Source organism: Sinocyclocheilus grahami, unplaced genomic scaffold, assembly GCF_001515645.1.
Source record: "Sinocyclocheilus grahami isolate Dianchi unplaced genomic scaffold, SAMN03320097.WGS_v1.1 scaffold378.1, whole genome shotgun sequence".
NCBI lineage: Eukaryota > Metazoa > Chordata > Actinopteri > Cypriniformes > Cyprinidae > Sinocyclocheilus > Sinocyclocheilus grahami.
The window spans coordinates 642349-668545 of NW_015505557.1; the positions used below are offsets into that span (position 1 = coordinate 642349).

General features: G+C 36.6%; 1 protein-coding gene across 1 annotated transcript in view; it reads right to left on the reverse strand.

Annotated features, from left to right (window-relative positions):
• LOC107549673 (afadin-like) overlaps positions 1-11279 on the reverse strand; it is a 136082-nt gene extending 124803 nt beyond the window's left edge. Inside the window, exon 1 of the mRNA XM_016230848.1 lies at positions 10945-11279. Within this exon, the coding sequence (XP_016086334.1) occupies positions 10945-11046 (102 nt within the window). The 5' untranslated portion in view covers positions 11047-11279. The remainder of the gene's footprint in view (positions 1-10944) is intronic.
• Positions 11280-26197: the final 14918 nt, after the last annotated feature.

Consider the following 26197-nt stretch of genomic DNA (forward strand, 5'->3'; position numbering starts at 1 on the left):
CAATAGGCTACTAAGTGAGAAAACAGTTGATGTCGATGGTAAAGTCAGGCTACTTGCTAGCTATATTAAAATATACATAGTAACCTTGTTACATTAAAGAGCCTGCTTTAACGGATAAAAATAGTTTTGTTGGTAGGCTATACCTTGGTATAAATTATTGCATTTATGTATCAGTGATATTTGTTACTTGAATATAAACCAGTAATTTAGTTCTATGTTGCATTTTTGTAACAAATGAATACAAATAGCAACAAACAAGAACACGAATGTGTGATATTAAGTTGCAATAGTTTGTTCCGACAAAATTCAAATTTTGGATTTGGTGCTTGAAGTCACTGGCAATAAAATTGAGAAAAACCTTGCAAACCAGCAGATTTGCAAACTACAGAAGACAGGAATTTGGACGAGCGGCTTGCGTGCCATCAATTTTCTTCCAGATATTTGTAATGTTTTACTGAGGAGAAATAAAAATAGAATGTTCATTTTAACGGCATCTATAGCACAAACGAACGGAGCCGTTGGCATGGACGGAGAGCTCCCTGAATTAGCATATATTTGTTATTCCTAGGGGGGAATATGTTCAGTATTCTAATGGCACAAATTGAGCACAAATGAATTAGAACGATTTAGACTAAAAAAAAAAAATCACAGTCTCACCGTTTCAACTTAATGCTGCCTTGAAATTTAAGCTTAGTCAACTTGAGATATGAAGTCAGTGAAAACTTGGAGCTGACTAAACTTGCAATTTTAAGGCAGCACAAACACTTTTTTTTTTTTACTCTGCGGCCGCCCGAAAACAGGGTGGAGAGTAAAGTTCCCGTTATATTTAAGAAGAGGTCATGGTTACATTGTTTCTTTTAACGGCACAAATCAAGCACAAATGAATGGCACCGGTATGGAGGGATTTGGACAGCATGGGGTGGAGAGTGACGTCACTGGCCCGTTTTGTATTTGTTATTTCGGAGGACGGGAAATAGATACAATGTAAATTTGAACGGCACAAATCAGCACAAATCGAGCACAAACGAATGGCACCATTTTGGAACGATTTAGATTGCATTGGGTGGAGAGTGACATCACTGCCCAGAATTGTTTTTGTTATTTCTATGAAGGGGAAATATATCTAATGTTCATTTTAACAGCACAAACCGAGCACAAACTAATGACACCAGTTTTGTGCGATTTAGACAACCTGGGGTGGAGAGTTACGTCACAGCTCCCGAAAATATTTTGGTTATATCTAAGGAAGGAAAATAGATGGTGTTTGTTTTAACGGCACAAATCGAGCACAAACGAATGGCACCATTTTGGAACGATTTAGATTGCATTGGGTGGAGAGTGACATCACTGCCCAGAATTGTTTTTGTTATTTCTATGAAGGGGAAATATATTTGATGTTCATTTTAACAGCACAAACCGGCACAAACTAATGACGCCAGTTTTGTGCGATTTAGACGACCTGGGGTGGAGAGTTACGTCACAGCTCCCGAAAATATTTTGGTTATATCTAAGGAAGGAAAATAGATGGTGTTTGTTTTAACGGCACAAATCGAGCACAAACGAACTGCGCTGGTTCGGAACGATTTTGGCAACATGGGATGGAGAGTGACGTCACACGGTCAAAAAAATTGTTTAATATCTCAAACACCAAACCAGCACAAATGTTCGTTTTTGCGGCACAAATCAGCACAAACGTAGCACAAATGGCATAGTTTTGATGATTATTTCTTTTTATGGGGTGCCAACTTCACGGAGGTGAAATAAACGCATAAAAGAAATGCTGTCTGTGTTTGTAAATTGATGAGAAAGCATGTTGGAAAGAACAGCGTAAACAGACAAGTCAACAGCTCTGAACAGCCATCTGATCCTGTGAGGTCACCTGTGTGTGTCTACACACATAAGGACAGTGGGGTGTTTGTTGGAGGGAACGACAGCCAATCAGGTCAGCCCTGGAGCGGCCACTGACTGACCATCGGGGCCTCCCAGGAGATTAATAGAGACGGACAAGCCAAGGCTAGGGTTGGGATCAGACCTCCCATTCACAGGACATCCATAGAGTCTAATGACAGCTATTCAGCGCCAAGACAATAAGGTGTTTGTGTGCACAGACTGCAGAACCACCTCTCAAAAACAACAGGATCAAAGTCACTGGGTGGATGAAGGAAATCTAGGTGCCTTGATCTTGGACTGATGAGTGATGCATTACATGCCGGTAACAAATGCTACGGCACAAATCAGCACAAACGTAGCACAAATGGCATAGTTTTGATGATTATTTCTTTTTATGGGGTGCCAACTTCACGGAGGTGAAATAAACGCATAAAAGAAATGCTGTCTGTGTTTGTAAATTGATGAGAAAGCATGTTGGAAAGAACAGCGTAAACAGACAAGTCAACAGCTCTGAACAGCCATCTGATCCTGTGAGGTCACCTGTGTGTGTCTACACACATAAGGACAGTGGGGTGTTTGTTGGAGGGAACGACAGCCAATCAGGTCAGCCCTGGAGCGGCCACTGACTGACCATCGGGGCCTCCCAGGAGATTAATAGAGACAGACAAGCCAAGGCTAGGGTTGGGATCAGACCTCCCATTCACAGGACATCCATAGAGTCTAATGACAGCTATTCAGCGCCAAGACAATAAGGTGTTTGTGTGCACAGACTGCAGAACCACCTCTCAAAAACAACAGGATCAAAGTCACTGGGTGGATGAAGGAAATCTAGGTGCCTTGATCTTGGACTGATGAGTGATGCATTACATGCCGGTAACAAATGCTATAAAAACAACATACTGCCTTTGGATTACTACTTATAGTCCATTTCATATCCAAAAAGATTTTGCAAGTCTGAATTTTTATTTTTTTTTCAATTTTAAAATTAGGAATGTAACAACTAATCAATATAACCGGCAATTAAAAACACATTTAAAAAAAATATTTAAACAAACAGTTGCTGGTTACCATTATTCTTTAAAAGCATTCTTCTGTTTGAGTTCAACACAAGTCATATGCAGGTTTGGAACCATTTGGGTGACTAAAAATGATGATAGAATTTTGGGGTGAACTATCTTTTAAGGTGTTTTAACTTTAAACCATCGCTTTTGGCCAACATACCACTCCATAATCTATAATAACACTTCCTCCACTGAAAAAAAATCCATTCCCTGTTGTTTCTCACATCAAAATCAAACAATATATTTGTTTAAAACGGTTTTGGCTTGTAAACGGGGCTTGATCGGTGCATATTTCTCTCCTGATTCAGATGTCATGAATTTTTCACTGGAGAAAGCAATATTACGGATAGAGGATTTGTATTTTAGCCGAAAGCAGCAGTTTGAGGATAAAACCATCTTAAAAATAGTTTTATCACAAATATGCAGCTTGTGGATTACAACTATTTGGGGACTCTCATTCTGACGGCACCCATTCACTGCAGACGATCCATTGGTGAGCAAGTGATATAATGCTAAATTTCTCCAAATCTGTTCCCATGAAGAAACAAACTCATCTACATCCTGGCCTATCCATTCCCTGTTGTTTCTCACATCAAAATCAAACAATATATTTGTTTAAAACGGTTTTGGCTTGTAAACGGGGCTTGATCTGTGCATATTTCTCTCCTGATTCAGATGTCATGAATTTTTCACTGGAGAAAGCAATATTACGGATAGAGGATTTGTATTTTAGCCGAAAGCAGCAGTTTGAGGATAAAACCATCTTAAAAATAGTTTTATCACAAATATGCAGCTTGTGGATTACAACTATTTGGGGACTCTCATTCTGACGGCACCCATTCACTGCAGACGATCCATTGGTGAGCAAGTGATATAATGCTAAATTTCTCCAAATCTGTTCCCATGAAGAAACAAACTCATCTACATCCTGGCCTGAGGGCAAGTACATTTTCAGCAAATTTTCATTTTTCGGTGAACTATTCCTTTAAAATGAAAATGTAAATCCTATATGCAATGCAAGTAGTAATGGTTTTATATAAAAAGTAACTTTAATGTGATGAAAAATACAGTAATCTTTTATTAAATCAAATATCAAACTAGCTGCACAGAATTGACATCAATTCTGATCCTGTTGACAAGCTCTCATGCTGAATTTGCACAACATGGCCGATGAGCCGTTTTCAGCCTGTAGCTGGGAAATAAAACACTCTCCTGCAGGAGGGAGGGTGAAGCAGTCACAGTACAAGGAGGAAAAGCATGAGAGTGGATTACAATGATTCCGATAGGAACCCCACCCTCTGCACCACGTGAGGCCACTTGTTATGATTCAACACGCAGCCTTTGCACAGGAGCTGTCAACGGCTGCAAGTTCAGAGAAAAACACCAGCCACAGTCGACAAAAAGCTCAGCAAACCCTGAACATTTGCGTCACTGTAGTTGCTGCAGGAAATCACAGAGATTCATAAATCCTGATTTCTTCATAAAAAGATTTTGAATAATAAATGAACGGCAAATGACTTTGGAACAGTCCAAGAAGATTTAGGCAATTGTTAAACGGTGATATTTTAAAGACCTCATGAAATCAAAAGTGTAAGTCTTGCAGCAGAATAGAACACATATTAATAACACATTTTAATGCTTTCTTTCCTTTCCCAACAATCAATTTTTTGCAAAAGATGTTGCTTGAATTTATTGCTTTCATTTACAACACAATGTCAAATGTGATTTTTTTTTGTTCCAGATTGTGGTTTAAACTAAAGGCTATTGGCCATTTTAAACAAAAACATCTCACCCCACTTTCCTGTTTTAACAGGAAACACATCAACACTGTGCTCAAAACATTTCATGGGAGCTTTTGTGTTGACATAGGAAACAGGTTCAAGACAAAAATAAAAGATATTCTTGATGCTGAACCCAAAAGTGCATTACTATGGATTAGGATTTTTAAATTACTGCTGAGGGAAACCTCAGAGTTTTATACATACACAACTACAGTGCAGACCACAGTACATTCCTCACAAAAAAAGGAAATGCAGGCTCAGATTGTGCACATATAAAGGCACGAAAATCACCATGGAGATGATTTCCCAGAGAGTCACACGCTGTTGAGGTGACAAGTCTCATAATTTCTTACACAACATTTTTAGACCCATAAAAAGGTTGCATTTTCTTAGCTTGAGCACCTCATTAAACACACAAACCTGACTATAAATGCATAAATGTACATTGGCTATTTTTATGTTTAACTGTCTGATAATCATACGTAAAACTAATATTTCATCATTTTCTGCTTTGACACATTAAAGGGGTCATGAACTGCCTTTTTTTATTATTTTGTACTGTTCTCTGAGGTCCACTTATAATGTTATCAAGATTTTTAGATTTAAAAAAAATCATAATTTAGAAGTAATAGGCTATTTTCTGTCCTGTTTTGACCCCCTCATCGGAACTCTCTGTTTGAATAGCTGGATTGTAGACACTGAAGAAAACACCACTGGTATGATTGGCTAACAGTTGTGTATGTTTGTCAGGCTACATGATGGACGCTGCTGTGATTTAGGTTAAAAACGCATAAATACTCAGAGCATATCAAACAATCTGTAATAATAATAGACAAAGCAATAGTGACCAAGTAATAAAAACTGTTATTTACACTTGTGTATTGCGACATTACTGGCGGATCTAACATAATCGGTACAGAATCGTCTTTTAATTTCAATCTTTCTGAAAATTGTGCCTTGTTTGTAAACAAATGTGTGGTAAAATGAAGTGAACAAAGGACCAAGTTCTTACTCGCGTGGTCTGGAACTTCATTAAAAATAAAGTTAATCAACTCTTTCCTAATGTAGTGATTAGAAGGAAGGCAATGCAGACTGTTTTTCCACATCTTGGCACTGCACAGCGTCTTGTTGTCTTCAGAGCCATCTTTATAGTTTAGTTTCTGCATAGACATGCGCAAATCGGTGGGCGGAGCTAAACAGGCAGTGATGAAGCAGGGGTTGATCTTTTGTGGAGGCAGAGTTTAGCCACATTGTTACATCATAAAGTGGCACATTCCATAAACTGTTGGCTTCAACAGAATGGCTTCAATATAAGCTGTTTTTAGACTAATGAGAAAGTTTTGAGTTCTGAAACTTACAGTATGTTTTTATAGGACAATGACCTCTTACATGTCAAAAAAATCAAGGGAATTTTGATTTCTCAATTCATTACCCCTTTAATAACTACATCATTCATCACTTACCTCTGAACAGCATTCTTTACTTGACTAATAATGTGCATTTGCAACAACTAATGAATGTAACCAGTTTTACTAGTATCATATACTTGTCCAAGACTCTTAATTTAATGCTACCTAAAATTAAAAGTGTTCTAGCATCGGAAACCCAGAAGCATATTCTAATGCATCACAACGTCCTGTTCATCTATGTTTTTCATTATGTCTAAATGTAGTGAGAAACCCTATATTAAAGAACAAAAGCATAAATATCCATTTAAAATGTCAGCTAAACCAATTATAGGTTTACCTCTAGCCAGGGCTCGACGCTTACTTTTCTTTTTAGGAGCACTTGTGCTCCTAACTTAAAAAATGTAGGAGCACGTTCAAAATTTTAGGAGCACCTTCTAATCAATAATCCAAAATGTTATCAAAAAGTAGCCTTCCCATTACGAGGTAATATTTGACTCCTCTAACTTTATTAAAAGTATGTCATCTTTTGTCAAATTCTTAAATTATAAGCTTAACAACAGAATAAGAGTAGAATAAGAAACAAGTTAAAAATCAAATGAAATCAGTATTAACAAAAATAATTTGTAGAGGTGGCACAGAAGAACACAAAAGTGTTGTTTGATGTACTTTCAGACATTTAATGAGGTTCAGAAGTGGAATGAGTGCAATTAAATCCATAAATCCATGATGATATTAATGTTTTAAATATAAAATTTTGAATATAGAAATATTAAATGATTTAAATAACTGAAAAGATACTTTAAAAATGAAACTAAAACTGCCAGCAGGTGGCGGCAAGTCACTGATTTTTATCACTGAATCATTCATTCAATTGATTCATTCGAACGGCTTATTCATTCAAGAGTGACTGTCTTTATGAATGGGTAATCATGAATCACTGACTCACTAGATTCGTTTAAAAAAACTGTTCGTTCATAAACGAAACACCGCTGTGTTTGAATGGAGATGCGCAGCGGCTGAGCTGTGACTTTGTTTTTAAACTATTTTCGAAATATTTCGAAATACAACGAAATAGAGCAAAATCAGACAATAGTGTTATAGTCAGACAATGTAAGTAACTTAAAATTAACTTCTTGTTTATTGAATTGTATTGTATTAAATCAGTTATCACATTTACAAACTCCCTTAAAAATCATTCAAAGCTGTCACTCATCATCTTAGTTCATCGCGAGCTCACATTTATAATCAACGAAGCTCTCTACACTGTGTGATGAATCTCTTATTTACACCCTGTCTACACTTTGCTTATGAAGGATTGGTGAGATATGTCTGATACATTACTCGACGCTGCAAAAACACGTAGAAAGCTTTGAAGCTTCCCTGAGCGCAACCACAAGTATGATGATGATCGGGTCAGTCGCACTGGTGCTCCTAAAATAAATTTCATAGTCGCACGCAGTAGTTTTCAGTCGCAAATGCGACTGAAATGGTCGCACTGTCGAGCCCTGCCTCTAGCAACAACAACTTCACAATCTTTTTTTTATGTCCTTTCAGCCATGCAATGGGTATCTAACACTTGCCAAAGCGGATGTCACAGAGCCAATCTTAGCCAGTTTGAGACACATGGGAATGGATTCACAAGACGTCAGTAGGGTGGGGACAGTCAGGCCCATGAAACGATCTTTGGTGGACAAGATACAGATGTAGATACAGGAAATGACGGCATGCATCACTTTGATCCTCCATCTTCTTAAAAACACAGTGTCAACTGGTGAAAAGCTTGGTTTTTGTATTTTGGAATCAAATTAATTTCAACACACCAATCAGTTTAAACAATTGCCTGATGCACCCTTCCTAAAAGCTCAAGTACACTCTTAAAAATAAAGGTGCTTCACGATGCCACAGAAGAACCTTTTTGTCTAAATGGTTCCATAAAGAACCTTTAACATCTGAAGAACCTTTCTGTTTCACAAAAGGTTTTTTGTGGCGAAAGAAGGTTCTTCAGATTATAAAAAGGTTAGAAAGAGATGGTTCTTTAAAGAACCTTTGACCGAATGGTTCTTTGTGGAACCAAAAATGGTTCTTCTATGGCAGGGATCCTCAAATCTGGACCACGAGATCCACTTTCCTGCAGAGTTTAGCTCTAACCCTAATCAAACACACCTGAGCATGCTAATCAATGTCTTCAGGATCATTCGAAAATCACAGGTAGCTGAGTTTGATCAGGGTTGGAGCTAAACTCTGCAGCGCATTGGACCTCCAGGGTAAGATTTGAGGAACCCTGTTCTATGGCATCGCTTGAAGAACCTTTTGAAGCACCTTTATTTTTAAGAGTGTAATCTCATGAAAGATTATGAAATGTTATCTTTTAAACATGGTATCTTGTAGCTTTTTAATTACCATATAAAAAGCAATGTTTCATTTACATTTAATCATTTAGTAGGCGCTTTATCCAAAGTGAATTACAAATGAGCAACATTGCAAGAAATGTATCCTAAACAGAGGGAACTAAAGGAAGCAATCTGACTTCATAAAGACTATGCACACAAATTCTAAAATGAAAAGTTGTGCAAAACAGGAAGACGCCACACTGCAGATACCACATGCAAAACAATCCCAGAAAACCATGCATGCAATAAATGACTAAGCCTGTTAAACACACTTGCTTATTTATTTAATGTATAACAAGGCATTTTTTAGGTCTGCCCTGGATCTCCAAATAAGATCTGTAAACACACCTTAATCCCAAATGACTGTGATACATGTTAGCTTGTGATAACTTGCATACACGTTAGCATTCCAAACACACTTTTGTACACATCCATCTACTGCCAAGCCAATATGCTTTCATGGAATAGTACACTGGAGAAAGCTATATTATGGATAGAGGACTCATCAGTTTTAAGTTAAAAATGTTTTAAAGATGAATTATGTTTTATTACAAACATGTAGTTTTACGCTTCACCAGATGTTAATTGATGGACTGGAGTCATGTGGATTACTTGTGTATTATTGACTGTATTCACTGTATGGCCTGAGGGGGAGTAACTTATCAGCAAATTTTCATTTTTTTGGTGAACTATTCCTTTAAAATCAGGTGATGTTCAGAAAGACTGACAATCAGTCCTTAAATGTCTGGTCTACTGATATTCTGCATCATTTGTGTCTCCAAAAATAAAGCACCCTTCAATGTCATTACACCACTGTGCATTCAACAGTAAACAGTAGCGTTTCAAAAGGTAAAGTTAACTACTTATTTGGATTGTTACTTAATGGATTGTTTACACAAATGACTCCTTACATAATTCATTCTCAAGTGAGAAATGCAAAGCATTTTAGGCTTCTCAGCCCTAGTCACACTCACAGCCCAAAACAAAAAGTAAAAAATAAATATGCAACCACTTAGATCGCAAAACAGCTGCGTGCAGTATGTCATGGCATAACTAATAATAATTACATCAGAATTTTTATGCATATATAAATTGAATATATTATATTAGATAAATATTTAAATAAACTTTATTATATTTATGTTTTGCAATCTAATAACAATAAAAATAAAATATCGGTTCTGCACACTGGTTATTATAACAAAAACAATCAGGACTGAATGAAAAAAATTATATTAGTAGATCTCTAGTTATACAATGTTCCAGTGAATAAAATGTGACAATAGAAGCAGGCTTGCAAATCGTTTGGTTGGAGGACAAGACGATTACGTCATCATCTGCTCTTCAACACTCCTGCTGATCTTAAGAGTTTGTGGTCTTTAAGGGGGTTCTGTCAATGCATTGTCCACTTCTTAGTAATCACCCTCTACACACCAAAACAAACCTAATCTAGGCTTTTATTATGTCACATCAGCAGGTGCCTCAGGGGCTCAATACCACGTCTTATGCATGAATTATTAAGAGCCAAAGAATATTCTTAGCGCCTATGGGGTTTCCAGTAAATCAGCAGGGAAGACCCCCGACCTGATGCTTTACCCCCAACCCCCTTCATTCAATGCATTCATGCACTGCCCGCCTAAAAACACTAATTCCAAAGCATATGCATGCAAAACAAATGCGCGTTAAACACCATTTATCCAGCGATTGTTTGCTAGATGCATCTAAAACATGCTTGAGCTAACATTTAAGCAAATATAGCAATGCACATTCTCATGCACCCGAGTGACAACATGCATGACGCTTGCGTTAGAAATATCTGAAAACATACACTGTGCAAATAAACGCACAACCACCGGTGCATTTCAGGTTACATCACTTATACAGCCAGTTTCTGTTGACCATCGACTGACATCCTAACAAACCATGTTTATTACATTCATCTACAACATCATCCAGAACTATTATGCAGCTGGTCTGATCTAATCCGACAGCTTTGCATGCAGCTCTCTGCCTCAAACTGCAAGCACCGATTTTAGCCCGGTAAATGACCGGCTCGTGCGTGGTAAGAAACGTTTTAACGTAAAACACAAAGGCCAGTGTTGAACAGCTACAGCGACTCAGCTAGAAGTGTCCACATTTTACTCATACTAGACTATTTATGCTTTACTTCACCTCCAACATAGACATAACCTGCCATTACCTGACTCAAAAATGCATTAGATAAGTCATAATAAAGCTCCCGTCGTGATTTAGCCGTTCCAGAGCCACTGAGACACAAAAACAGATCATATATGACAGATTAAGCGCACGTTTCTTTACTATAACAATCTCGCGTGCTGAGGGAATGGATCTCGCGGCACGGACAGACAGGAGACCGTGCGGCCTGCGCTCGCTGGCGGCTCCGCGGGCTCACCTCGGTCGGTTGGCTGATCTCGAACAGGTCGAGCCGGTTGGCGTTCCAGTGGTTGATGATGTCGGCGAGTTTCCGCCGCTCCTCCTCTCGGCTCCCCGACATTCTCAAATCCCGACTAATTCTAGTCAAGCCGGAGAGAGAAACAATCCGCCTTTTTCCTCACTGGTGCGGTTTTATCCACTCAAACGGGCTTCTTATCCGACGACCTGAAATAAAAGTAAATCTGTTACACCCAGATACTGGGCTTTCAAACACGGTTTCTGCGGTGAGCGTCGCTCTTTCCCGCAGTCGCCGGCTAATGCACCTCAACTCTATTGTCAACCGCTTGCACTGTTTCCGCGTTCCCGGCTCTTGTCTTATCGCGCTCCGTGCGCGCTCCCTGTGACAAAGCGCTGGGACTGACTGGAGCCGTGCGCGCGCCCGCTGTACTCCACACAAAATTCACGAGGGACGCTGACGGGAACGCGCACACGAACAAATAATGAAAGAAACTTCTCGTGCCAGGCACTTGCTGCTCCATTCACAATACTTTCGTGTGTACCTCCCAAAAAAAATCGAAACTTCCTTCAAATGTATTCAAGCTTATATAGTCTACATACACAGGTGCATCTCAATAAATTAGAATGTCGTGGAAAAGTTCATTTATTTCAGTAATTCAACTCAAATTGTGAAACTTGTGTATTAAATAAATTCAATGCACACAGACTGAAGTAGTTTATGTCTTTGGTTCTTTTAATTGTGATGATTTTGAATTTGTTTTGGAACATAAGCTTGAATAAATTTAACAGAATTTTCTTTTTTTGGGGGTACATGTATGTTTGTGTATTTATGTATACATAATAAATATACACAGTACACACACATATATTTTGTAAACAATAATTGTAATTTTGGATGCGATTAATCGCGTAATATTATATATATAGCTGCTTAGTTAAACAACATCATGATAGACCTGACATGGCCAGCTGTGCACATCTGTAAAGCAATCAGCTCAGTGGTGTAGTGGAGGACACCCACTTCTTTATCAGTCGGCTTTGCGTAGCCTATACCCACTTCTAAATCTCTTCTGATGCGCATCATTCATTAGTGTCCTGCATTAGGCAAAATCATGACAGTCCACCACATGAATAGCTAATCCAATCGCATGTGACCGTGGCACCGGCTTCTTTTGAAATATGTTTAATGATTGCGCCTTCGCCAGCTCCGTCAGTCAGAGAGGATGCCGACTGCCGACAGTGACAGAGGCACTGCTTCTTCATGCGCGAGAGCATGTCAGGGGATGCGCAGAGTGGTAAAATAATAGTTAATTACTGATTACTAATTTGAATCAGTACATTACAACGAAAACAATAGCTTAAAAACCCGTAAACTCCTGTAAACTTTTCAGTCAAAGGCTCCAGTAAACAAATGCATTCAAACAGTAAATTCAAAACAGCTCTAATACAGAGAAAACCCAACCGATTTCATCAGAGATTGTGGAGAGTCGAGTCCAGATGTCAGTAAATTATTATTTTCAGTGTGTATTTGGTTTAAAAGCACCAGTGTTATACTGAATGGTGACTGAAGGTGTTTTAGATTATGCACTGGTATAGTTATTCTGAATGGATCGTATGTACAGTAAGCTCAAGACAGCAGGTTTAGTGGTCTTTTGGCGTCTCCCTGTGGTCCTGTTTGATATCGCAGCTTGACTGGTGCTTATTTATATTAAAAAGGTGGTGGGGATGGGGGGATAAATTCTGGATAAATTGTCATGATTTAAAAAAAATAATAAAAAATAGAGATCATTATTCTCCTACAAACAGACAACTAAAAAAATAGCATGTAATGTACTAGAGGTTCTGACAAAATGTTAATTGCTGCAGTCTATTTTTTTTTTGTCGATTTTAAAAAAATAATAAAAAATAGAGATCATTATTCTCCTACAAACAGACAACTAAAAAAAATAGCATGTAATGTACTAGAGGTTCTGACAAAATGTTAATTGCTGCAGTCTATTTTTTTTTTGTGCAAAATCTGCATCTCTTCTGTGGCAAATTTTTATTTCATAATGATTCTTACTCCGTGAAGTCAAGCAGCAGAAGTTAAGTGACAATATGCAAATACTACTGGCCCATTTTGGGGTGAACTAAATATACAAGACTAGTTTTACACGTCACTGTTTAAAACATGTCATGGGGCATAAATTAAGAGTATACCCACTTCTCCAAGCACCACTACACCACTGAATCAGTTGAATGAAGCAGGACAATCCACCATATAAAACTAATGCAGTATGAGCCTGTAACATCATTGTCTTAGAGCTCTGAATTATAATTCAGATGTAGACTGTTGAAAGACCTAGACTATTTTAAATCAGTTGTCCTTTCCATGATATGGTTTTTCAAAACCCTTGGTCCTAAGTATTAAACATTGCATAACTCATACCAGCCCGTTTGAGCTATAGACATTAATGATAGCCTACCTGAAATCGTGTGGCTTGTCTAAGTGATCTGACTTCTGCACATTCTTCAGAAAATGTAAAAATATAGTCAGATTTCCTCATGCTTTGGTTAATAACCGAATTGTTGGTAACATGTTAACACAATGGCCTCAATCAAAAGGTCAGACAAAACCGATGCAAAAAGCATCAATAACTTACATTTTGTCTGGTCTCAGTTTTACAACGCCGTAGGAAGATTCTGTCTAGCACTGCACTTTGGTGGTCTGGAGAGCCAGACATCAATTGTCAATTTGAAGGGCAAATTAAAGAGAAGATATGTGGTAAATAAATCATCATTTGCTATCTATATGTGTGTTGTGAGTCAGCAATCTTTGTGGCAGGTTTCTTCACCTCGATCTATCTATCTTATTTCATATTGATTAAGATCCTGGGACAGAAACTGACAAAGCACAACTGGAAAGATCTTATTAAAAGTGCTGTAAGTGATTCTTTTGAATACCACACATAAAAAATCCCTACTACTTGATCAGCAAAAAATGTGTCCTGAGAAATCACAGCTGTCCCTGTGACTGTGCTCAACTCTGTAAATAATCTGAAAATATTCAGGAAACTAACCATCTGAAAATATCTATTGTAAAATAATACTTTCAATGCATATGCTGAGTGAGAAATTCTAAATTCTAATACCAATAAACTGCTATTTTTATCACAAAGAACAAACCTGGACCTGCCAATAAATAAATATATATTTGTAAGTGCATTTTCTAGGTATTCATTCATTATGTCTCATATTAATCATTTTTCTGCTTCTGTTTTAGTGGTAATATGGAAACCTGTTTCCTCCATCTTGTCATGTTGACTTGTTTTCTCCAAATTCCCAATTCCCAATTCTGTCAGAATTACGAGTTATAAATTTGCAATTGCGAGTTAACATCTTGCTACTATGACATTTTTCTCAAAATTATTAGTTTGGAAGTCACAATTGATCTTTTTCATTATCCAAAGGCAGAAACAGGCTTCCAAAATATGTGGTGATATGTAATAGTGAGGTCAAGGGTAACAATTATTAAATCACAGTGTCTCAAGCTGTACTGTAATATCTGTGGTAGAAACAGGAAGTTGGTGAGAGCCAAAAAGTAACATGGTTTCATGCTGCGGTCTGCGGGCGTCTTTTTAACACCAGTTTTATGTTATCTCCCTCTTTCACATGTACATACACACGCTTACTTTAAAACTGAAGTTTCAGACTGAACTTTGAACTCAGAAATTCACTTGACATCTGAAAGTTCTATAGGGGATCTTAATATCTGCAACCTTCTTCTGTGATAAGAATAGGCATTATAGAGAAAAGCCTGTACTCTAGCAATAAAAACAGAGGAATGTTCATGCTGCAGGGTGGAGGGGGCAGGAAGGTGCAACATGCAACATCCTGCATCCTGAACCCTTCCTGCAGCCTTGCATATATTATTTCATTACATTATAGACAATTAAGCATCACTGACAGATCAGTATGAATTTGTACTGTATGTATATTCAGAGGGCTGTATTGCACAAGGGATAAAACCTTTCCTAAAAATGTGCAAATAGCCAATAAATTAAATGTATGATATATTTATATTTTATATATTAATTAAAAATTATATATATATATATATATAAACTAAATAATAAATAAAAACTATATATCAGCATTATATAATAAATTATTTGGACGTATTGCTGAGTGAAATTTTTCAAATCATGATGATGACTCATTTACAATAACACCATAAATTTGTATTCTATCTCAAGGTGCTTCAAGATGTATGACTTAACCAGAGCCAAAAGTGTCTAAATGGACAACACAAAAAGAATTAAGTGAAGTTTCTGCTTTGTCTAACTGATCCACCCAGCCATCTGTAAGTCATTGAACTCAAACCCAACGAGACTAATTACCCATGCACCATGTGTACTCATCTTCTACCCACATATATCACTTTCTCACTGAAAGAAAATTGGCTGAATCTCACATACGGTGACAGACAACAAGTTCTATTTCAAGGCCTAAAAAAAATGACAGATCTGGAATGAAACTTACTTCAGGCTTGGTGTCCATGCAGTGGAGTCAAAGCATATGTCGTATTTAACACTGTGGAGGAATCTGTTGAAGCATCTGACAAAGTCAGCATATTCTGAAGTACTATAATTACGGTTTCATCCTGTTTTAGTAGGCAGAGTGCAATATTTTATGTCAATTTAAAGGGGTCATATGATGCGATTTCAAATTTTCCTTTCTCTTTGAAGATCTGTAAATTTGCAAAGACTAAAGTCTCAAATCTAAAGAGATATTGCGTAACATTTCCGTCACACGCTTGAGGTATTCGGCCAATCACAACGCACTGAATAGCTGGCCAATCAGAGCACACCTCGCTTTTCAGACCGATGAGCTTTGTAAAAATCTACGCGTTTCAGAAAGGCGGGGCATAGAGGAGAAACAATAATTCAAGTTTATTTGTATAGCGCTTTTCACGATACAAATCGTTGCAAAGCAACTTTACAGCAAAATAATGTACAGTATGTTTTTTTAACCTTAAAACACAAACACATTTCATTACACCAAATACACAAAATAATGTTCTTTTTAGCAACATCATATGACCCCTTTAATTGGCTGTTGTATTTTGTACTACATTTTGTCATATGATGTTACTAAAAAGAACATTATTTTGTGTATTTGGTATAATGAAATCAAACACCACCCATAATTTACAGAATGATTTGATTGATATCATGTTACAGAAATGCACACAACATGCAATTTAACAGTGAAATATAGACCTATATTCCCCTAAACCCATTTCACACACTTTAATAGTCCTAGCGAGTAATCAGTTCAAACGCATTCCGTTGACCCCAGTCGTAAAGCATGCTGGGTAACCAGCAGTGCCATAATACCGTTTAGTTTTTAACACAGAATTCACCTTCATTTTTAGGAGTGGCCCACAAGGCCTGTTGGGAAAACATGCCGTTTACACAGCTGTCCCACACATCCTATAATGATGATGAATATTTCCATCACACTGGAAACTGGTTTTAGTTCTTCCTTCAGTGCTGTTTATGGGCAAATCCAACTTTAGCAATAGATTCTCATACTATCTAACTGTTTGTTTAAACTTTAAAGAGTGATAAATAAGACACATACACAAACAATGTACATTAATAAATTACGTTTAAAATGTGGCAGTTCATTTTCTGTTTCTACAATATTTATTTTCCAAACATAAAAATGCTGTAAGTAACACTGAATGTTACTACTCAGTAAGCAAATGTTCTTCCATGTTAACATGTTCATTCAAAGTTATCCGGTCTTTAATAACCTTCTCAATGTTAACACAAAAACATTATTTATACATCATTCATGGACTGTTTTCTGCAATGTTTTAGTTGGTGAACATTCGTCTGTCATTTTTTAAAGGTTACTATTTGTTTCAGAATGTTCTAAGAACATTCAAAAATAACACTCCCATAATGTTTGCAAAATAATTAATTTGAATGTTCCCTTAACATTTGAACAATTTTAAATTATTTAAAAAATGGATGTTTTGATCGTTCAAAGAATATTCAGAAATAACGTTTTCATAACTTACTGGGAACGTCTTTTCTTTTTTTTGTGAAGTGAGTGAAGGCTGATTAAATGTAAAACCCATCATTGTTGAGGTAAGGTTGCACCGACTTCCTGAGCTAACAATCAACTGGTCACCAAATTGGAGCAGCACTCCAGTTACCGACACAAATTGCCAGGCCTGTGATAGCGTTCTGCCAGCACAGCTGTGTTTGATATTAGTGTAGCTTTACAGTGAGACAGCAGAGGCCTTGGCGCCTTGAGAGCCAGAGGAAGTCTTCAGGGGAAGAGTCTGCTCTCTACAGCTCCTTTTCAACCCACTTATTTAGTGGGGATAGAAGAGGTGGGCAGTCGCCTCCAGTCCCCGAGGATGCGCTCTGGCACGGAATGCCGTTTCCGTGGCAATGGCTTGGCAATAGGGAAAGCTTCGCCTCATTGAGCCTTGGTGCTTGTCAAGTGGCAGCCGTCTCTGCATCTGATTAGCCGTCTACACAGACAGAGAGCCCTGCTATAGTGCGCTTTTATGAGAGGCTGCTGCTCCACGCTGATATAATTCAGTTTACATGAGACAAACAATACGTTCTTCTTGCTTGCATTCAACTGATGTGAGTTGAATCAGTCTGAAGAGGACTGCCAGTTTAAACAGACCCATAAAACATAATGGGGGACAATTCATGAGCACTAAGTGAAAAAGAGATGCCTTGAAGTTGCACCTGTTAATTGCTTTAACCATAGCAACGGTGCAGCTTTTGCATCTGTGGTGTATAAGAGAGAGTTACCACACACACGCACACACTCAAGCACAACTGAAAGAAATTCATCTAGCGAACTCACCATCTTGCAAAGGGTTTATATTGTAGCATCTGGTTACTGAGCAGCTACAAACATTAAAGTAATAGTTCACCCAAAAATGAACATTTGCTAAAAATACTCATCCTCAGACCATCCAAGATGTAGATGAGTTTGTTTCTTTAGCATTTAAAGCATTACATCATTTGGTTAACAATGCATCCTCTGCAGTGAATGGGTGCCGTCAGAATGTGAGTCCAAACAGCTGATAAAACATCACAATAATCCACAAGTAATCCGCACGATTCCTGTCCATTAATTAATCAATCTTGTGACGTGAAAAGCTGCATGTTTGTAAGAAACAAATCCATCACTGAAATGGTTTTGACTTCGAACTGTTGCTAAAAATACGAGTCCTCTATCCATAATATTGCTTTCTCCAGTACAAAAGTCAATCATGAGAGAAATACACAAAGATCAAGCACCCAAAAATGATGGATCATGGACAGTTAATATGCCTTAATGATGAATTTGTTTCTTACAAACATAGCTTTTTGCTTCACAAGACGTTGATTGATGGACTGGAGTCGTGTGGATTACTTGTGAATTACTGTGATGTTTTTATCAGCTGTGTGGACATTCTGACGGCACCCATTCACTGCAGAGGATGCATTGGTGAGCAAATGAAATGCTAAATATTTCCAAATATCTTTCTAATGAAAAAACAAAATTATTTTGGATGGCCTGAGGCTTTAAAGTACATTTTAAGTAAATGTTAATTTTTTGATGAACTATTCCTTTAAGGTCTCACTCATTTGGCATATCCTTATTTCAGGCTTTTTTATCTGCAAGCTAATTTTGAGCTAATTTACCTAGAGTGGAAGCAGAAAAAGTGCAGTATGTTGCATATCAAAAGAATTTGTTTTTTGCTTGAAGGTCTGATAATGCAAAAAATAAAGTATGATGTTAACAAATAAAATATCCATATTTCCATTCTGAAGATGACTGCTTTCCATGGCAAAACATCCAACACTACGAACATATTCAGGGGAGGTAACCGGTTTACTGCTAACTAGTGAAACACAATATGACAAGCTGCACCTCAAGATACATGTTAGATGGAAACATTATGATGCATTATGATCAAGTTTGTAGATTAAATCACTATATTTTAAATAGTTTTGCCACTGCAACTCACTGACAGTTCAATAGGAAATAAGTTGAAACCATCCAGTCATCTCATGCCATTGAAGTGAATGTTAAATTTAATCAATATTGTAATAAATATTTGAGAAATTATTGTTTTATCTGATTGTATTATAGAGTGATAGTCAATGTAAAAAGAGCAAATGGGAGAAGCAGATGAACACAAAACAACTAGGATGAAGGTTTGATTTTGACATTTGTGGGGACATTACAGCAGACAACAGCCTTCCCATCCAACTACCCCAACATCTTCACATTTATGATCAACTTTTGACCAAAGTTTCATGTCTGAAGTTTATTGCTGTTGTAGCCAACATACATTTATAGCTATGGTAGCCAACATACTCATATAATTAATAAAGAGAGATTTTTATGTTAACATATTCATCAGACAATAATTACTCAATTTTGATTACGTAAAACCAACATCATTACAACAGCATCAGAGCACTGGATGTCTTAATTAGGCTGTATATCATTGTATTTTAATATTAATGAATTGGACTAATGATGATTCTGTAATCATTTACTCACCGTCATGTCGCTCAAAACCAGTATGATTTTGTTCTTCAGTGGGACATACAAATACAGCATTTATACTGAAAAATATTGGCGTCCAAAAAACATTGTATACAACTTTCATGTATGGGTATTTTTCAAAAAACATTCGTTTGAGTAAATAATGACACAATTTTTATTTTTGGATGAACTATTACTTTAAGAGAAGGTGTTATATTTATAACTATAATGAGACATCCCACTGACAAGTCCATGCAATTACTCACAACTCTTTGTTTTTCTCCACCAGAGGTCAAAGTTTGGCAGATTAACTAAATCTTTTATGAACCCTCAAGTTCCTGTCACTGCTGCACTGGAGTCTTTATTGTATGCCTTCATGGCTTTATGGTCCCCCAAATGGGGATACATATATATTTCATACACTCCTCTTATTTCAAATTTTATATTTAGAAAACAGAAAAAACTGCTACTACAGGCAACATTTGATCCTATATTTTTATATGTGGGATTATAACTGTTAATCAATACATTATAAAACATTACACTTTATATACAAAATACATTACAAATGATGTGAATATAAAAAAACCTGTGTGTGATCAAATATTCAAGGTAAAAAAGAAGCTGATACTTTTAGAAGATGCTAATGGTAGTGCTTTGAATTTTTGTCTCAATAATAGGTTCCCACCGGCTGCTACTTCTCTTTACAGTCAGCAGACAAAAGAAAGCTTGAGGAACACAAATTTCCCACAGTTCCTTTTCCCAATAGCTGCAGCGAACGACGACTGTAATTTGTCAGCCTAATTAAAAGGCCATTTTGGGAAGTAAGAAGGTGCAGAAAGCGACACTCTTTTCTGTAGACCGAGCTGAAATAAAGCTGTCAGGACTGTGCTGTGAAGAGGAGCGTAAGAAAAAGGGGCAAATGAATAATTCATGCCATTTTTGTCACAGTCACACTCCTTTTCTGTCTTATTTCATTCTTCCTGACCTTGACACCACTCGTTCAGCAGAAAATCCTGTCTTTAACGCCTCACATATGATCGCTACACTGCAAAAAAAAATCCGTAAAATTGGCGGTAAAAAAAACGGCAGCTGTGGTTGCCGGAATTTTACCGTAAAAGATACGGTAGCAACATTTTAGGTTTTACGATTTTATCTTAAATTTACAGTTAAATACCGTAATTTCATTCACTGATATAATGTTAATATACCAACCTATTGAAGTACTGAAATCTGTTTTGTACCTTTGTAATACACTGATAACCACCAAATGCAGGTGGTGATGAGAAAGTCACACGATGAACCAAAGCCCATCACAAGCAGCTTTTAAATAATAACATATATAGAAGGTGCACAGTGTCATTCACACAAACACTAAACACCATCATGGTAACACACATGAAACTGAAATAATGCAATAAACATTCATTTAACAACAAAACTGATAAGAAACATAGTTATTTCAACAACAAAAAAACATCAAATTTGAAATGTAACTCAGGGAATTCTGGGAATGTCAATTTACGGTTATTCACTGTACGGTCTTTTTCACTTTCAAAAACGGTATACTACCGTAAAATTGCATGTAATGTCCAATACAGTTTTTCACCATATATAGCAGGGGAATTTACCGTTAACCATTTAACAGGTTTTTACTGTAACATTTTTACAGTCTTTTACCGTTAAATTCACAGTCATTTTTTACAGTGTAATATGTATTCCATCTGAGTCACTCATGCAGGCCCCCTATCTGACACAATTCTGAATCACACGTAAACAGAAACAGCCATTACAACTTTGTCTCATCATCACTGATCATGCAGGTATATGATCATGTGTTTGAGACAATGAGTTTTGTTACTTTTGTCACTTTGAAATATCTAGAGGAGCAGGACAATACCTGTGTTAATGTTGCACACGCACTATCAATGTGCAGTGAGCAGGTGCTGTCTTTTGTAACTTGAATGTGCAAGGTCTCTGGTGTTATCCGGTTCCAGTTATTTTAGCGTTACAAAACAGCTTGTTATGGTGCTTGATAAGAAATACCAGTTTGCAGCAATATATTATTTTAATGTATTGTCGTACTTATAAACACACTTGTTTGTAGCGCAAATAGTTTCCCTGTTTTTTGCACTTTGATATTCTTCTAGTTATTTCCCTATAGCGGCCATCGAATCAGAAGTCTTGCACATTCACAGAAAATCCTTTCCTTCCACGTTACAAAATGAGGTGCATTGCATCCAAACATAATATATGAAAAACAGTAGGCGAAAAGTACCAGGATGACCTACTACCTCCAGTGAGATTCTGAAGTGTGCATTTGATGGACACTTTACTATCCCATGACTCCATGGGAGAGGATTTGTGAAGGGAAGTGACGTGACGGAAGTGATGCTGTAAGTCACATGACCATATCAACATGACAGATTTTTTTGAATTTCATTCATATACCCATATTCATATATAGAACCTAATTTTTTTTTACATTTGCAAAGTAAGTTCAAATTCAAATGTAGTACCTGCTCAGACAGCTTAGGGCACGTGACACGAAAATGTCTCCACATTTGTTGAACTTATAACACGCCAACTGGCAGGATTAGAAATATAAAGCTGCTTGACCTTGAAGTGACCACTGAGTAAGTGGTGGTTCATGCATTGCTACACTACAATCCCCTACTTTGCAAAATTTCACCAAAGTTTCACTAATTTTCTCTGCGTTTTCGCAGACTGTGATGATGCCATGATTTCCACCGCTATTACATTTAGCCAAGATTTTTTATTTTTTTATTTAAAAAACGTATTGTACATTTAATTTTATATTGAACACTATAATTTGTGTTATATAATTTTGGCACTAAATTACAGAAAACTACACTGTAAAAAAAGTAAATCCGTAAAATATCAGAAAAAGTAAAGGCAGCTCATTACAAGGGATATTATCAATTAATTTTAGAGTTCATTTCCATTAACTCTAAAACATAATGCAATGCGGTGTAAAATTCTAAATACTGGTAAAACACCTGTATAAAATAAATATGGGAAAAAAATCCTTCAAATTATAAAGTACATTGTGCCCTATTTAACAGATTTTTATAAAGTGTAGTTAACGCTACTGCATCAGTGTTTCTAATACAACAGCTGAGGGAAGGATGGCTAATTTGACATCTTTCTCGCTTCCGACCATGCTTAATCTCTATATTTTTTCCTCTTTTGTAAGGGCATAGAAACGATATTGTGGATTTTTTTTCTTGTGCTATTGGAGCAAATGGGAATGCAAAAATGATATTTGTTGTGATCTTTATCCAACTTTCACTTCTGAGAACCATATGACCATGCTTAACTTCGTAGCTAAAAATATCAGGCCTCAATGTGGACATCAGAGCACTATGCTAATGAAAAACCATTAAGTCACATGCGGACAAGTGAAGTATTCTTAAAGTTTCAGTATCATGTTTTATATATATATATATATATATATATAAACTTCTGTATTGCAATGACAATGTAAACACTTGATGAGAGAGAAGAGAAACGGTATTTTGATTCCTCTGTAAGTCTGCACATATGGTGGCATTGACAAATAAAAAACCTTGAACCTCATATAAGAAACAGGTAATAAATAGGCCTATAATCATTAGTAAAAATTGCTGGATTTGCGGACAGGCAAAACAAATTTAGACCTTTTAAAACGTCACAAAACAACCATTTTGAGGCTGGAAGTCTGGTTTAACCCAACAAATGGAAAACCCTCATCCTCTCCCTTCCTGTCTTTCTCGCTTTTGGGAGGATGAGTTAAAGGGAAAACAGGGAGGACTAGTGGTGAAGCACACACATGTCATCGTGAGCCGTTTCAATTTTGCTAAATAAAGACATTTTTGTAGGGTGTCAGCATCTCTGTGCCATTGTGCATTGTGCTGGGACCAGCAACAGAAAATGCCCTCCAGAACTACATCCACATCAGCAAACAGCAAACAATGGGCACTGTGCGAGTGACTCACGCCTGTCATCGGTAGCTATCAGCAGGAAAAACCCGTCTCGCTTGCTGAACCATACACATACAAAAGCAAACAAATGAGGCTGTGTGGGTAGCACCAGCGCCTCCTAACATTAGAATGAACTCATCTACTCTATTTACATGCATTTGGATGAATGGTTCCCAATGCCTCCAGTATGAAGTTTCTGAATCAGTACAGTAAAAATCTCTTTAAAATCAACATGAAATCAAAACTGGCCCTATTTACATTCCAGGGTTATTATAGTTAACTAAAGCTAAAACCATAAAAAAATTAATAAAATTATATATATATAATTGTGTGTGCTTCACCACTAGTCCTCCCTGTTTTCAAAAATAATTACATTTCAATATATATATATATATATATATATAATTTCAGCTAGTTGCAAAGGAAACAAAGCTGAAATGCAAATTAATAAAAACTATGTAGACATGAAAAAACTAATAAAAATAAGAAAACACAACAAAAATGAAAAATTTAATTCAGAATATTAATAAAAAAAATAATTAAATTTCAATTATGCTACAATAACATTGTTACATTCTTAAAGTAATTTCCAGGTTTTATTGTGAATGAAATAGGTTTATGTGTGTAATTTCAAATTCCCAAAATGTCCTTTTAATCCACTTTTTAATTCCCAAATAATAATGTATTTATTTTCTTGTTAAATATCCAGATTCACTTAAGAAAACTTAATTACCTGACTCAATAATTGAATAATTTAATAGCTGTCTATTCTATGTCAATGTCCATTCGGTCTATTAAATTAGAGGAAACACATTCTCTAATTCTCATATTTTTCTCCAGGGAAAAAAAAAGTCTCAAACTGTCCAAAGTTTTCCAAGGTCTCAAAGTCTGCAATTAAATCAGAGATCTGAATATGAGCTCAAGCATTTCTCATCAAATTCCGTCAAGATCAAATTATCCAAGTTATGCTGTCTGCATTTTTAAAACTCTACACTGTATATAATTGTCTCATTTGTGTCTATTTTTATTTCTATAAATATTTCTATATTTATTTCTATACATAACAAAGAACTCCATTAAAAATGTCTTCCAGGTAAGCATGGTTGCTGAGCATGGTTGCAGTTCTGATTGGCTATTTTTTATATTTATATTTCAGTCTCTCAGCCGGTCGGCCCGTGGAGAGTGTTTTAACTTCCCGGAGGATTAGACTGCCACACTGCTGCATGAATGTCTGGCATTCCTTAAGGGATTTGCCGAAGAATGGGGGGTTGAGAAAGGGGGAAAACTAGACAAACTCCTACAGAGGCACGGCAAAGTTAGTGAGTCTGTAGACAGTATCTCCTGCAGGTACGGTTTAACCTGGTTTGAGAACTTCAGCATACATTTTCATTTCCGCGTTTGGCAGATGATTTTATCCAACATTGCATTCAAGATATATACATTTTATCAGTTCATGCACTCCCTGGGAATCAAACCTGTGACCTTGGCTGTCATTGTATAAATGTTTACATATCATTGCCTTAGATAACAATGTATCATTAGATAGCAATCCATCAAACTAATTATTTTATAATAAAGAAAAATAGGCTTAGCACAAGTACACTTTATGCAAAACCTTTGGCAAAAAAAGTTTTTTAGTGTTAAAATGCTAAAATACTAGATTTACTGTTCACAATTAATTATTTGGACTCTTTCCAGGCTATTGAAACATGTTACAATAATTAATGTGATGAACATGTTACTAACTCTGCTAAGGCACCTGTGTAAACCTAAGGGGAACTGACTTAATACAGCCACTAAAATTCACCAAAACAAAGCTAACTCTAGTCTACGTTAAATGTCCTCTGACCAAAGTTAGTTAAACACTGACCTCAAGTGTTAGCACTGGTAGAAGCAACATCCAGAACGTCTTTCTCAGGTTAGAGCCAAATGTAATTTCTGACAGGTATAAAAAATTAATGTGAGGGACTGGAGTGCAGCGCGTTCAATGGAGTATACTGTTTAACAACATAACGATTGTTCAGCTGACGAAATGTCTTTCTGGCAAAAAAAAAAAAACTTTAGTTAGATGCTCCATAAAACACTTAAAAGTTGAGAGCTGTGATCTAGTACTTTTCGACAGTGCATGCCATTGTAAAGACCGTCTCTCCTTCACACCCTCCTTTTCATACACATTAAATTCAATATGGGATCTATGGTATAGTACTAACATACAGTGGGTACGGAAAGTATTCAGACCCCCTTACATTTTACTTTTCTGTAGAATATATTAGGCCTATATATTGTGTTATATCAGGACATCTTAAGGTGCAGGAGGTCACATGATAAAAGCACATAAAATTACTAAAACTAAAAACAAAACTGAAATACTAAATAAATAATATAAAAGTATTTAAAATATAGCTACTGAAATAACCCCTGGTTCCAAGCTCACTGCGCACCCTGTTGAAGAAACCTTTGGAAGATAAAATGAGTAATAATGAAACATGCTTATGGAATCTTTGCAAGATTTACATGGTTTACATTAGATGTTTCTAAAACAAGCTGGTTTCCAGGAAAGAATTTGGAGTGAAGCTCTCAGACCTCTATTGAACAGTGTGCTGTTAATTAACTATTTAATGAGTTGAACTTAAGCAGAATTTCATGAGAAACTATGACACTTTAGGACACAATTTATGATTTTTTTTTTGCCTCATCTGTCTGCGAAGCCTT